Source organism: Mercenaria mercenaria, chromosome 10, assembly GCF_021730395.1.
Source record: "Mercenaria mercenaria strain notata chromosome 10, MADL_Memer_1, whole genome shotgun sequence".
In the NCBI taxonomy this organism is placed as follows: domain Eukaryota; kingdom Metazoa; phylum Mollusca; class Bivalvia; order Venerida; family Veneridae; genus Mercenaria; species Mercenaria mercenaria.
Window position 1 is genome coordinate 56,908,989 of NC_069370.1, and position 13,960 is coordinate 56,922,948.

At 33.6% G+C, this 13,960-nt stretch overlaps 1 protein-coding gene across 1 annotated transcript in view; it reads right to left on the reverse strand.

Moving 5' to 3' along the window:
* Positions 1-13,960, reverse strand: part of LOC123561470 (uncharacterized) — a 49,172-nt gene that overhangs the window by 17,083 nt on the left and 18,129 nt on the right. Inside the window, exons 16-25 of the mRNA XM_045353862.2 lie at positions 11,053-11,256; positions 8,756-8,842; positions 7,022-7,219; positions 6,628-6,666; positions 4,745-4,804; positions 3,072-3,299; positions 2,491-2,697; positions 1,349-1,486; positions 699-836; positions 268-411 (exon numbers count right to left, since the gene is read on the reverse strand). Of these exons, the coding sequence (XP_045209797.2) occupies positions 268-411; positions 699-836; positions 1,349-1,486; positions 2,491-2,697; positions 3,072-3,299; positions 4,745-4,804; positions 6,628-6,666; positions 7,022-7,219; positions 8,756-8,842; positions 11,053-11,256 (1,443 nt within the window). The remainder of the gene's footprint in view (positions 1-267; positions 412-698; positions 837-1,348; positions 1,487-2,490; positions 2,698-3,071; positions 3,300-4,744; positions 4,805-6,627; positions 6,667-7,021; positions 7,220-8,755; positions 8,843-11,052; positions 11,257-13,960) is intronic.

Sequence of the window (13,960 nt, forward strand, 5' to 3'; positions counted from 1 at the left end):
TTGTTGCGTTTGACACTTGACCGACACATCTGCATTGTATGGAGGAGGTCACCTCAGAGCATTTGTGAAGGTACAGGCGAGTACTACAGTCTATCCACAAGTCAAACATATTGCTTCATAAAATGAATTAACTCTACACCCTTTGCGAGGTTTAACCAATAGTGGTGAGGGAAAAGTAACTCAAGCCAGATGCTTAAACCACCCGGTCAAAACGGCACCTTGAGGTGACTGATAACAGAACTAAATGAAACATTTAGTATAACTTACGAGTATTGCATAATGCATCCTCTGGCACCCATCCTGGAGCACACCCGCTTTCACACCCTCCAGTTACAGCGTTACATGTGGTTGGAAAAACACATTGGCCGCAAACATTCAGACAGTCAGCACCATACGTGCCTGCTCCACATGCTGAAGTACCATACAAATGAAACACGTTCACATGGGCAGCATTTGTTTTATAAAACCAGTTATAAAATAAACTGAAACAAATATATAAGTGCAGACAAAAAACTCTCTTTCTACGGTTTCTCCAAGTTATTAAATATACAATAAAAAAATCTTTCATGCTTTAATCATAGCAAGTCAATAGTATGGTAACTTAAAAATTTGTATATTTAAGATATTTTCACTTTATAATGGACAAACTTGTGACAGAACTAAATCAATTTAGTTAGTTTATTCAGAAAATACCGCACGTGTTTTGCAGAGGTCGCCCTTCCATCCAGGAGCACAACCTAGTGGACAAAATCCGGTGAATATGTCACACGCCACTCCAAAGGCACAATTCCCACAGAATTCTTGGCAATTGTTACCATAGTTACCATCAGCGCATTCTACAAAAGTAAAAAAAGTAAAAAATTGGAAGACTTTAAATGAATTTTAATGAAATCAGCTTCATAAAAGTTTCATGTCAAATATGCCCAAGGAATAAATTTTGACACAACAAAACTTTCGCTGTAAAGAACAACAGTGCTCCTAGAGGTTTTATTTCATTGAATTCGTTTATAAATGTCTTATAAGATGATGTTCACTTCATTTTAAGAAGATAACAGCAATCAGAGATACTCTGAAAACTACTGGTATCAAAGACTCAATTGAACCGATAGTGATAAGTAGCTTGGATGATGGAAATTACTAAATCTTTAACTGAGGAAGGTTATTTTCAGAAAGGTAATCTATATTAACAAATAAAATTCCCCTCCCTTTTATTCAAAGGTACATGGAGTCCAAACGTTTGCAAAGTATCCATAATCTTAACTTTTGGTTTTATAATATATATTCAATATAGTAATACTACTATGGTCTTCTTATTAAAACTAATTAAAAATAAAACAAAGTTACATACGTGTGAAACACTGAGTTCCTTGGTATCCGGCAGCGCACTGGTTTGGACATGTGCCGGTGATTTTATAACATGGTTCCCCTTCTAAACAGAAACCGCATTTTTGATCACACTGTTCACCGAAAAAGCCGTCATCACATGCTAGAAATCGAATAAGAGAACAAAATCTTTATCCGTTATACACACATAAAACACTATAATGAATGTTTGATCGTAGGCCAAATTTTTTAAAGAAAGCAACTTAACTGAACTATCTGTGCGGGTATTAAAAACATATTATCAGTTGATAAAATTTAAATGTGTTACGCGAGTTTCGTGTCCAATACCACTACAGGTCATGCATATGAAATATCTGGCTTTATCATCCATTATTCTAGAAGTTTCGTTAACAAAGTATCAAATAAGTATTTGTTAGGTCCACTTACGTCAATTTTCAAAGGCCCCCTTACTAGCTTGGCTGTAACGTTTAAAGTGGTATCACATTTTGAAGACACAGTTTACAATAAGATTCAATCTGTTATGTACATTGTAAAACAAACATAAAACTTAAAAAACGGCGCGTTTTATGAATAAATAGTTATTATACAGAACAAAATGCTGTTTCGCACAGAATGCGATTTTTTTTCACGAAATGATTGCTGTTTATTGTGATTCATCCCCCTTCCAAAGACATTCTTCTAGGCGGGCAAGGGAATTGGATAAGGGAGACTCTAGAGTCTAAGATCGATATACTCGTGAAGGTCGCCCTTAAACGCTGTAGCAGCCAATGTAGCAGAAAACTCAGAATATACAGCTTCCCTCACTCGTAGCTACATCAGTGGGCATTTCAGCAGGACGTGTTCATGACATTCTGTTTCAACACCGTACCCATCTTTTGACCAAATAGCAAATAGCACAAATAGTTCAATGATGCAAAAACTTCTAAAATATATAAAATGCAGACGATGCTTCACACGGGTTATGAGAATGAATATATTATTTGAAACGCACACGGCAGATCTATTGATGGAAGGTTTTACAGGGACAAATGAAATGGAAAATGAGTTCCTTATAACCGAGATTTTTCCTTAAAACCGAGTTCACTTTAAGTGAATATTACCGACCATGAACACATATAAATCATTTTATTTTTAAATCATACTCACCAGAAATAGCCTCGACTTCACATAAAGTTATGTACAAATACTCTGGTCCTACTGGACGCTTGACAATAATAGCGTCAGCGTGAACTTCCGGTTCCAGAATTATCTCATAAATTCCATCGGTGTATAGTATCCCAGCAGCGTCGTACACAGGCGTGCCAGAGGAATCATTGATATAAAGCATAAAATCATCTAACTGTGTCCCAAAATCTAAAACGAAGTACATGAAGACTATAATTACAAACATTACAGACTACAATCAAAATTTCCGATATTCGATTCTTTAAAGTGTTAATATAACCATCTGTTTGAGAATCAGCCAAAAAGACATTTGTAATTTAGCTGTACATTGTATTTCCACTTTTAACTTTTAAAGACGTCTCTTTCAAATGAGCCAGAAAACTAAAATTGAAAGTAAAGTGCATAACTTACTGATGATGAAACGTCATAATGGACAACCTGATTAATTTTTTTTAATGCCAATTCAGCAGGTTTTATCTTATGAATTTGGTCATTTTATACATTACAAATCACAATTAGACATAACTTAATCAAGACATGCGTTAATCTACAAGATCAGTTACCTCCTCGTCCGAATATATTTAATTTCATAAGTATCTGAGTCTCAGTAAATGTCAATCTCCAGAAGTTGTCTCCGAGGTCTACCTGCTGGCTACAGCTGCAACATCGTGAGATATCGGGCGTGGCCCTGTCATAGCAACCGTCAACCGCCTTGTCCGCAGTCCACGAGAAGCCATTGTAATTAAGTGGTTCCCGTTGGGTAGCCATTTGGCCAAAGGCAACATTAACACCTGTCATTTGTTGCAATTACATTGCTAGTATGTTATAATCATAGAAACACATATTTTGATACGTTCAGTCTGTCTTATTCCCAGACAAAACATGTACCCTTATATTTCTATGTCTTTCAAGATGCATCTGAGCAGCTATATAGAAACCAAAATACTGTTTGAGCTAAGATATCTGTATAAAAGGGCTATACGTCAACATCTTATAAAATATCTCTAAAGCGATTTGCTATTAATGATCAAACAATAGCCTTAGTGCACACGACATGAAGTTTTAATGTTAATTCTTCTGGTATAACATCACACCGGTACAATTATAGGTGATATGGCAACTTTTCAGCTTTTCATGGTGCAGGAAGACCCAAGGTACCTCTTATGCATTATTTCCTAAAGGACGGACATATGGGTAAAACAACCGATCTTCCGTAAGTCAGCTGGAAGGCTTCTTCACTTCACATAAAGATTTCTAAATCCCAGATGAGGCTCGGACCCACATAAGTGAGATGAAAGTGATTCAATTTCAACGACCTCAACAACTAGGCCACAGAGGTCCCGTCCGTTTACCAAGAACATGAAAACGAAATTAACTGTTTATGTACAGAGTAACTGTGTACTTGAGTTTTTCAATACACAAAATAGCATGTCATCTGCACCATTCATGTGTAATGAAAATTGACAGGAAATTTAATTTCAAACAAATAAATCTTTGCCTAACATCCCCAAGCATATCATAATGATACCATTAATATGTATAAGAATATTTTGTAGTGTTTGTTATTCTTATGGTATTTATAAAGCTATTTTAGATACAGCATCTGTAAGCAGTTAGCAGGAGAAGCCATTCAAGCATATTCATATAAATCTAGATATCTTTGGGCATTAAAGGTAAGCAAAATAAGCATAAGTACATACAACCATAATGTAGTGCAACAAACAGATATCACATTTATTTATATTTCAGTACATATCACATTCCTTTTATAGAAAAAAATTCAGTTACAAGAAACGTGGCAAAGACGAAAAAAAAAACAACAAAAAAAAAACAACAACTTGTTTTCAATGTTTGACAACTAACACTATGATACGAATATAAATATACGAAATGCTAACAATCGTACAGTTGTATGTTTTGAATAACTGAAGTTTACAACACTACGTCTCATGTAAGCAATTATGAATATCACACGCAAAGTTTCTAACGCAAACACTGAATTTAGTAAATACTTAGCTAAATCCTGGAATGTCTAATCTAGTATCAGCTCAGTGTAGTCTCTGATATATCTATGGATAATTTGTACACGAACTAACTACAGTTGGTTAATGTTACACATTTCGTTATTTTTGTAATATTTTATTGCGCTTAAAAAATCAAACTATTAGAATAATAATGAGAAAATTTTATAACGAATAAAAGCCAAAAATAATACATTCTGAATAAAATAACCTACCTCCACCACTTGATACATGTGTAGAAGTTGTTCCTTGTGTAGATAAAGCTGTTGTTGTTTCTGCAATTTGGTAAAGGATTTTGTTTAGTTTAATCATATTTTATTGTATATATATATATACATATTATATACACACACATACAACAAGCATACATAAATACATCAATGTAAATATACAAAAGGACTGGGCCAGAAGTTATAACAACATTATCGGGGGCCCTCCCCTGACAAAGCAGACTATATGTTATTTAGAAATACTGTCGATTTTGTTTCATCTACAGTACAAAATATAAATGAGAAATAACACTTTTTGTCTATAGAATAATTGTTGATGCAGGCGCGTTTCATTAAAAGCGTACCTATGCAATTTTATCAAAAATCTTTGCCATCCTCTAATTTTCATTAAGATCAGAGTAGTCATCAAATGTTTGTTCAGAGATATTGGACGATACTGAGAACAGTTTAACACAAGTTTGTTATGTTCTGTAAAGACAAGAACACTTAGCATACAAGTAAGGGATATACATAAAACAGTAGAAATGGAACATTTCCCCCAGATGTCGTTAAAGGCATCTACAAGCAAATAAATCAAATAAACTTCGCTTTACAAGGCTTGCATTTCGTATGATATAATTAAAGTTTTAAAGATTCCATAGGAGAAAACCGTTCGACCTTTTCTAATTCATTATGATAGCATAGTAAAACAATATATCAGAGATGCATTTTTACTGAAACTAACAATAAAAGTTTTTCAACGGCTTTCTTCTTATTGCTCATATTTCTGTAATAGATATAGCCGATTTAATATGAACAATTAGACTTATTGTTTAGTTTGATAATATTTTATTGCAACTATTACAATTAAATGAATGGTAACAATACATATATATATAGTGCAAATGGGTCGGGCTACAAGGAGGATAGCATCACAGTAAGATTGCTATAGATAAAGAATGGTAATTAATAAAAAGGTACATGGAAAAGTCGATCAAAGGGTAAATCTTATCAAAATATTATATGAAGACAAGACAAGCCGCGTTTATATAATATGATTTTTAAATCGTTCTTCCTTTTTTTATTAACATTATTTGTATATATGCATATTGTTAACAGAAGTTACTTTCTATTACAATTTCAAAAACAATCATAAGTTTAATTTACTAAGATTTGTATAAATTTGGAAAGAACATGTATAACACACGGAAGTAATGACACATTGACAAGACATGTTTCAAATTTACTAGAGCATTAGTCACAGAAGTCTAGTTACATCCGTGTGGCATGAAATTAATATAACAAAGCTATGTTCTAACATGTATTTATTGGACTTTTAGCAGAATACCATTAATGCGACTGTGATGCAACTTTGTATTACCAAACAAAAACATCCTTATCATGAATCATAGATGTGCATTTTTCGAATCTGGTTGTCAAATTCAAATGTATAGTAAAATAAACAATGAGAAAATGATTATAAGTGTTCTTAATGAAATTAAAAACTGTTTAAATTTCTAATTGATATGATATAAAACGTTTATTTTAAAGGCTTTACCGTAGCAAGATGAAAAACTTTATTTTTTAGCGGTTTCTGTTTGATACAACATGCTTACAAAAATCATAAGTTTGGTTTCTTTTATGTCAAAGCTTGTCGTTTATAATTTGTATTTTTTATCAATGAATTTCACGAAACTGGTCTAATGAGAAGCAATGACTTTTGAAATAATTCATATGTATAAATGGCACATGTATATTAATTTTTATTGCACTATGAGTAGGTTACAAACACCTAATATTCGTATGTTTAATAAATGAATAGATTTTGATAATACGAAAATTAAAGGGTCTAAAATATATGGTCTTGAAACTAACGTCTTGAAACTTACCTTGTCCAGTACTCGTCGTTGTGTCTGCTAATGTCGAAGCTGCAAGTGATAAAATATTTACATTTTATTACATTTGTAAAACATTTAGCAATCATTCTAAATCATAATTATTTAGCCACTACAGGGTGTAAATGCTCAGCTAAGAGGTCATATTAATGGAATTGTCAGATGAAAACAACGCGGTTATATTTGCTTTCCCGCTTGCTTGCAATAAGTTGAGTATACTATTTCAAAAAAGAAAAGAAAATGTGTTGTTGCTTAATTTGCGCTTGATCAGACTGCTCATGTTAAAGCAAAACAATTTGTTTAGAAATATGTTTTCGCGCGCAAAAAAAGACTGGAAAAAAGTTGAAAGTTTTAGCTGAAATGATCGCGTATGCGTGCATATCTGTACCGGAAGTTAGCGACGCAGCAGACGTTTCTGAATGTGTCGTAAGTGCACTAGATGTCGATGTTGATAGATTCGTTGTCGACGATGTCTGTTGTGATATAGCTGATGTTTGATGACTAGAAGCCGTTGATCTTTGAATGGTTGATGTTTCTCCTGCAGTTGTTGTGGTTATCGTTCCCTCAGAAGTTGTACCTGCTACTGCTATAAAGTGTTTGCATTTAAAGATTAAACCTGAATGCCCTACACATATAAACCAAAGTTGCTACCAACACCGCAAAGTTGCGCTGAATATTTCTACAAAGTTAAAATACGACTGAACTTCGAAGAATTAAAATAGGGACAGAACAAGAAAGTGCAAAATCAAATATCTACGGTTTGAATTTCTCATTCTAATCCATCAGAGGTTCGTCAAAATCCTGAGATGAAGTAGTTTAACTAGGGAACCATGGTTGACCGCTGGTATGAAAGAAGGGAATTTCTGTGCTACGCTCAGTGACACATAGGAACACCAAACAGATGACACAGAAAAGATACATGTATAGACTATCACGGACTTACTTAACCATATCTATCGCAGCCTTTTATAAACGAGGACAAGAACTTTGCAACCAGCATGATATAATTAAACTGCGGAAAAGGCAAATGTCTTGAATGATATCAATACTCAAAGAACGTTTGGTTTCAGCGACTGTATCACATCAACTTCTTTTCACAAACACGAACACAGGATGTACGTCAAAAGTGATGACGTGGTAAAATGCGCCAAACGATATCCCCAATAACGCTAAATAGATGCACGCTAAATATATCAGCAAAAAAGTTTTGACCTAAACCCCTTTGGACCCATTTACATGCCACCCTTTGAAGAATTTTGCGATATAACCTTGAGCAATGCAGCTCAGATATTGAGTGATCTAAAAAAACAGTGCGGACGAACGGAAAGGCGGACGGACTTACTATGTCATTACTACAGGAATTTACCATATATATAGTATCATTTCCTCTTTAATTACACATACAGCTACTTAAATAAAACATGACTTTTTCATTACCAGCTTTCTTGCAGTTCTAACAACTGCTTTTATGACCATTATCTGCTATAAACATGTATAAAAATTCTATAGAAATAATAGCTAAAAGTGCATGTAGTATATGCATGTAAGTATCAAATACATAAAAGAAGTTAATAGATGCTGGAATATAATTTAGACATAAAGCAACGTGTTATAGAACCATTGAAGATCTAAAGAAAAATGTTAATGTTACGACAAATACTTATTTAAAAGACAGTTGTAAAAAATGTATGTACATGCAACTCTCGATTAGCCTTAAGCTGCTATTTAGTTATAATATTTAATTATAAGCTAATACACATGTAGTAGGTCTTCTAGCACAACTTTAACGAAGATATGAACACAGTCACTTTTGAAATATAGGGATATAGGATATATAAACCTTAATTTGATATTACATTACATACAGTAATAACAAGCGGAGTAAGAACTGAATTATCTAGACTAGGAAAAAGCTTTTAACATATCAACTGCTGAGGTAAAATAAGTTTACCACAAAGGCAATTATGAAAAAATTACTACATGTAGATGTAAAAACAATTATTTACTCTTCTCATCCATATCATTCATTTTCTATTATTACTGTTATAATTACAATGAAACTATATTTTTAGCAAATAAATATTAATCGCTGTAAATCATAAATGTATACTGGTAAACATACTTGTTGGCGTGGTAGTTGTTGTTGCTGCTGGTGGTGTTGTTGGAGTTGTAGAATCCGCTGTAGGTGATGATGTATCGATAAATTCTTCTAAAATATCAAACAGTATATGAACTAAAACATCGACTTACTTTCGGATTCTATATTAAGAGATTATTAGACTCGTATCGGGAAATATACAGGAGTTCTGCAGTGGAAATATTGCACAATTTTAGGAGCATAATATTATTCCGCGAAACAATGGGTGTATATTTCTCGATACAAATCTAATAATGACGTCACAAACCCGATATGAAACTTTAACGTTAATATGGAAAAAATTGACGTTTCAGGTTCCATTGAAACTTACTGGAGATTTTAAATGAGTATGTAATAAGATAAAATATCAGACATATTGTTCCCACATGTATATTTACAAATCACAAAAAGAGAAAGTCAAATGTAGAAATTATAGGAATGAAATTCGCTAGAAGTATCCTTTTTTGTTGAAAAGAAATAAACAGGAAGGAGCTGTATTTAAACAAAAGAATAAATAAATAGAGGATATTTGTTTGTTTTTCGTGAATATGGAATATATCTCACTTCGAAGTGAGAAAATTTCAAATATTTTCACGAGCGCGCAGCGCGAGTGAAAATGTGAAAATTTCTCACTTCGATGTGAGATATATTCCATATTCACGAAAAACAAACACATTTTCTTTTTATTTTATGCTCAATTACGTTGAGATGTGCATTTTGCAACAATTTTAATCTCAGCGCGGGAAACAGACGCGCGTAAACAGACATGACGTCAGACCTGTTGTGACGTTAGAAAGACGCACACAACATAAAGTTCCATTTTATTTTATTTTTTTGCTGCATAGCGTTATGAAATTCTCATTAAGTAAAATAATTTGAATCGAGAAATATACTTTAAAGAACAAAGTGCGACTACAATTTTCATCCTGTTTTAAGCAAATAATTTAAAATTCATACACAGTGTATAAGGGGGCGGAGCTATATCTCTCACAGTGTGAAAATATAGATTTAATATTTTCACAGTGTGAGTGAGTGATGAGATATAGAGGATATTTGTTTGTTTCAGTGAAATATCAATTTTATTTCACATGTGAGTATCAAAAACTGATATTTTCACGAGTGGCAATGACTTTTTTTTGGTGCTCACGAGTGAAATAAAATTGATATTTCACTGACACAAACAAATTTTCTTTTTATTTCATGTGTAAAAATCTACTTTTGTTGCGTAATTTATAAAATGTCGAAAATCGCGGGAAAGGTCAACAGAAAGCATAACACAAATGACGTCATTTTAACAATGTCATCGTCATTATGGTCCCCGGTATTCATAACGCTCGGTATACAATATGACGTCAATTGCGACGGAGAACCGGAACTAGTTCGGCAAAAACAATGAAAAATAAAAATGATAATCTACTATTTCAAAACTGTGGATTATCACTTTTATTTCACTGAGAAAACTCGATAATTCACTGGAAAGCATAAAATAAATTAAAATATTTAACTGGTAGAAAACAGTATTTCATTAGTTAGCATAAAATAGAATATTCACTATGATTTGATTTGAATATACAGACACAACTAAATGCCTCTATGTGACTTAAACAACCAAACTTTGACTATTACTTACGACATTATTAAACACACCAAGATTTTGAATCATCCATTTTTGTTTGGGATCTAACGGACACAATTATAGGTTATATAGCAGCTTTCCAGCTGTAATGGTGGAGGAAGACCCTGGTGCCCCTCCGTGCATTATTTAATCGCGAGGTAGAACCAACGACCTTCCGTAAGACAGCTGAACGGCTTCTTCTCATGAAGAATGCAACGACCCGAGTGAGGCTCAAACTCACATCGCTGGTGGGATATCCACTCGGCCGCGGAGGCCTCTCGTGTCACATATATTATTTAAATGGTAATGAAAAGAAATTTCATATGTGACCCAGTTTACACAGTATGAAAACAAATGCTCATGACACGTTATTCATACATCTTATATAATGCAAAACACAACTTCATTTAAGTGTAATACAATATTATAGGACTTTTAATTTCATCTTTGCATACAATACATGTGTATCAGTGTTATAACAAGATACTGACTATTTCACTCAAACAATAATAAGTAACCGCTTACTATTACGCATGTACATAGGCCCCTACCTGAATTAATGAAAAGAACTCACTAGCGAGCATTCCTCGTGCCCTGCATATTATATATTTCGAGTTCGGTTACAGTTAATCAGACAGTTACTTTTTCATCGTAGATAGATACATACCACCAAACACTTCAACTTCACACAGCAAAAGTGGCCCTGACGGCCTTTTTACAGTGACCTGAGTGATGGGTAACATTGAAGTAATAGGAATGTCAAAGTATCCATTGCCGTAAGGGATGCCGGTGTTGTCATAAACTAGTATTTCTGGAGATATCGAGCTTTGCCTTATATACAGCTGAAAATCCTGCAGCTGGGTTGACTGGTCTGAAAAATGAAAATTTTCAGGACTGCAAGTATTATAGACACAGTCAGTTGTTGTTGTGGTGCGTTTATCAAGTAAAATGACCCGTCTGTGAAATGACAGAAGGTGATTACTTTCACGTGATACGTTAAGTATTTACTCACAATTCTTGAAATGATATCTGAACGGGGAAATACAATCAAACACTGATATGAGCGCTTTTTTGGTCCGTAGTTTTTGTAGTTTGGGTTGGTTTAAACTGTATTTATTTCCACAATTATATTTACAAACACGAGTAGTACATTTGAATTAACAAAGTTTGATAAAAAAACATACATCATTCATAATAGTTCAAAACAAACAAAGAAAATATTAATCGAACGGATTGGAAAACAAGTTACTTAAAACTCATATGAATACCGCTCCATAAGAAAAACAGAGGTAAAATGAAGAATAATAACTAGCCTGTATGTTTTTTGTTGTTGTTGTTTTTCTTTGTTTTGTTTTTTGGAATGAGGAGTGAAAGAATTAACTAGCATATTTAAGCTATTGTCTCTCGTCATCATTTGAGAGGGGAGAGGGGAGATGTGGGGTGTCGCAGCTTATGCATTGAATCTATTTGATGAGATAATAAATGTTATGTTGATAAGACAAATGTTCATCACCAAAGAGTTAGAGGGCATTGGAAATTGGAAAATATGTCAGTTCGAAGATTTTGGTATTTTCGACAATGTAGCAGATAATGGTCGGCAGTTTCCAGTATCTCACCACAACCACATCTGGCAGTGTTTGTGAGTCCTCGGCGGTTGAGGTCTTAGTTAAGGGAGCTACAACCCAGACGTAGGCGAGCATAAAGAATTTTGCCTTTTTTGGATCCGACTTTAAATAATGGATTTGATTTTGGTAAGGGTTTATTGAGATTTGATTTGAAGGCATTGACTGAAGGAGATGATTTGATATGTTGAGGAAGTAAGTTCCAGTCATGTATTGTGTTTGGAAGAAAGGAAGAGCTGTATGAATGTGACTGGCAAAAGATATTTCTGATGTTTCTTTGGTTATATCTAGTATATAGTTTGGGTTGAAAATATGAAGAAGTTTGCGCCGTCGATAGCGATAATAATAGTACATTTTATCTCCTATCGGCCTGTTATCTTACCGCTTATGTACTTGACCTTGAACATGTTTTGGTATCAGACAAGTCTGAGACTGAAATTATGATAGCAATTTGTACTAGATCTAAAAGTCTTGAAAAGGCACTTATTCACTTTAGATAATTTTTTTTTCATTTTTGTTGGATTTAACGTCACCCCGATATAAATTTGATTTTAAGCATATAGATCTAGTTTACATATAAATGATAAATTAAGTTTTATCATAAAGTTCGGCTTGAACGGAAAATGCTTTGTGAAAATGAAGCATGTAAATAGCATTACACTACAACTCCTGTCGGCCAAACGTCTTACCGTTACACATTAAATTAAACCATACACACACTGGCCATAGCTTTATCAGATCAAGTGGTTCCAACGTTGTTTGAGCGGTGAATTTTACGCCGATCAGATGGAGAAATATGGCCGATACTACAAATTTCCGGTATTGTAAGTATAATTTAAAGGAATTTCTACCTGTTAAAAAACGAATCAAATGAAAACGATGGGTGCACCTGGAGCGCAAATGTGTCTATGTTTTAGCACATGTGTCCATTTAGCTGAGATTTGTGCCGTTTATTCAAACACTTCTGTACAGTCCGGCGGGGGAAGGAGATTTTTGACAGTTTTTGACAATATCGCATCAAATATAGTGTTAATCGGGAACAAGTAATTGTTAAAACACTTTTTATGTAAAGGGCTACCTCTTAAAACAAAGCGTGTGTATTTTCATAGAATTATTCAGGGTTATTTCTGAAAAATCGGCCGAAAACCTAATGCAACGCCGTTTCGAGTTGGTCGCTATGCAACGCAATCAAGTCGGTACCGTTCTGTGTCTTACTTGCGAAGTCTTACCCGTCTTAAAAACAGTCATTAAAGCATAACAATGAATAAATTTAGTGAGTTTTATAGCATTATAATGATCCTGCCATCTCTTATATATTGCACTTTTACATTTTTATGTTAGCTTAACATTTAACATATTTTTGTGTAAATTGTCAAAAAACATCAACACAAAAACATAAAGCAAGGAAGAACATCGAACAATATCATTAAGTAAATAATAGTAATAGTTCGTAAAAACAAGAACCATTTTACGGGTATTTCTCCTCCACGAATGGTACTGAACAGCATACCAAAAGCAGGTTGACTCTTTACATCAGTATAGTTACAGTTGGTTACTGTTTAGTCCCTTAAAACCATTACATTGCGATTTCATTACTGATTTGTTGTGCATTTAAGCTGTTCATAAAAAATAAATAAAATTTGGTCCATGATAAAAGTATTAATCAGTTGTTTGTACTTTTTTTTCATTCATATTGTTGGTGTAGCGTTCATTTATTTTCAGAGAGATAAATCACAGAGAACGTTAAAATTGGCCAGGGAAAAGACAAGATTTTATTTGTCCTCCATAAAACAGAAACGACGTAATAAACCTCTATGGTCGCCGTTCAAAAATGAAAATACAAATGAAATACAGACACCAATGAAAGAAAATAAACGGACCAGCAATACTAATAGAGACGTGTCATCAAGCAAACGATTAAGAGCATTTTCTCCATGTCCTCAAAGTGAATAA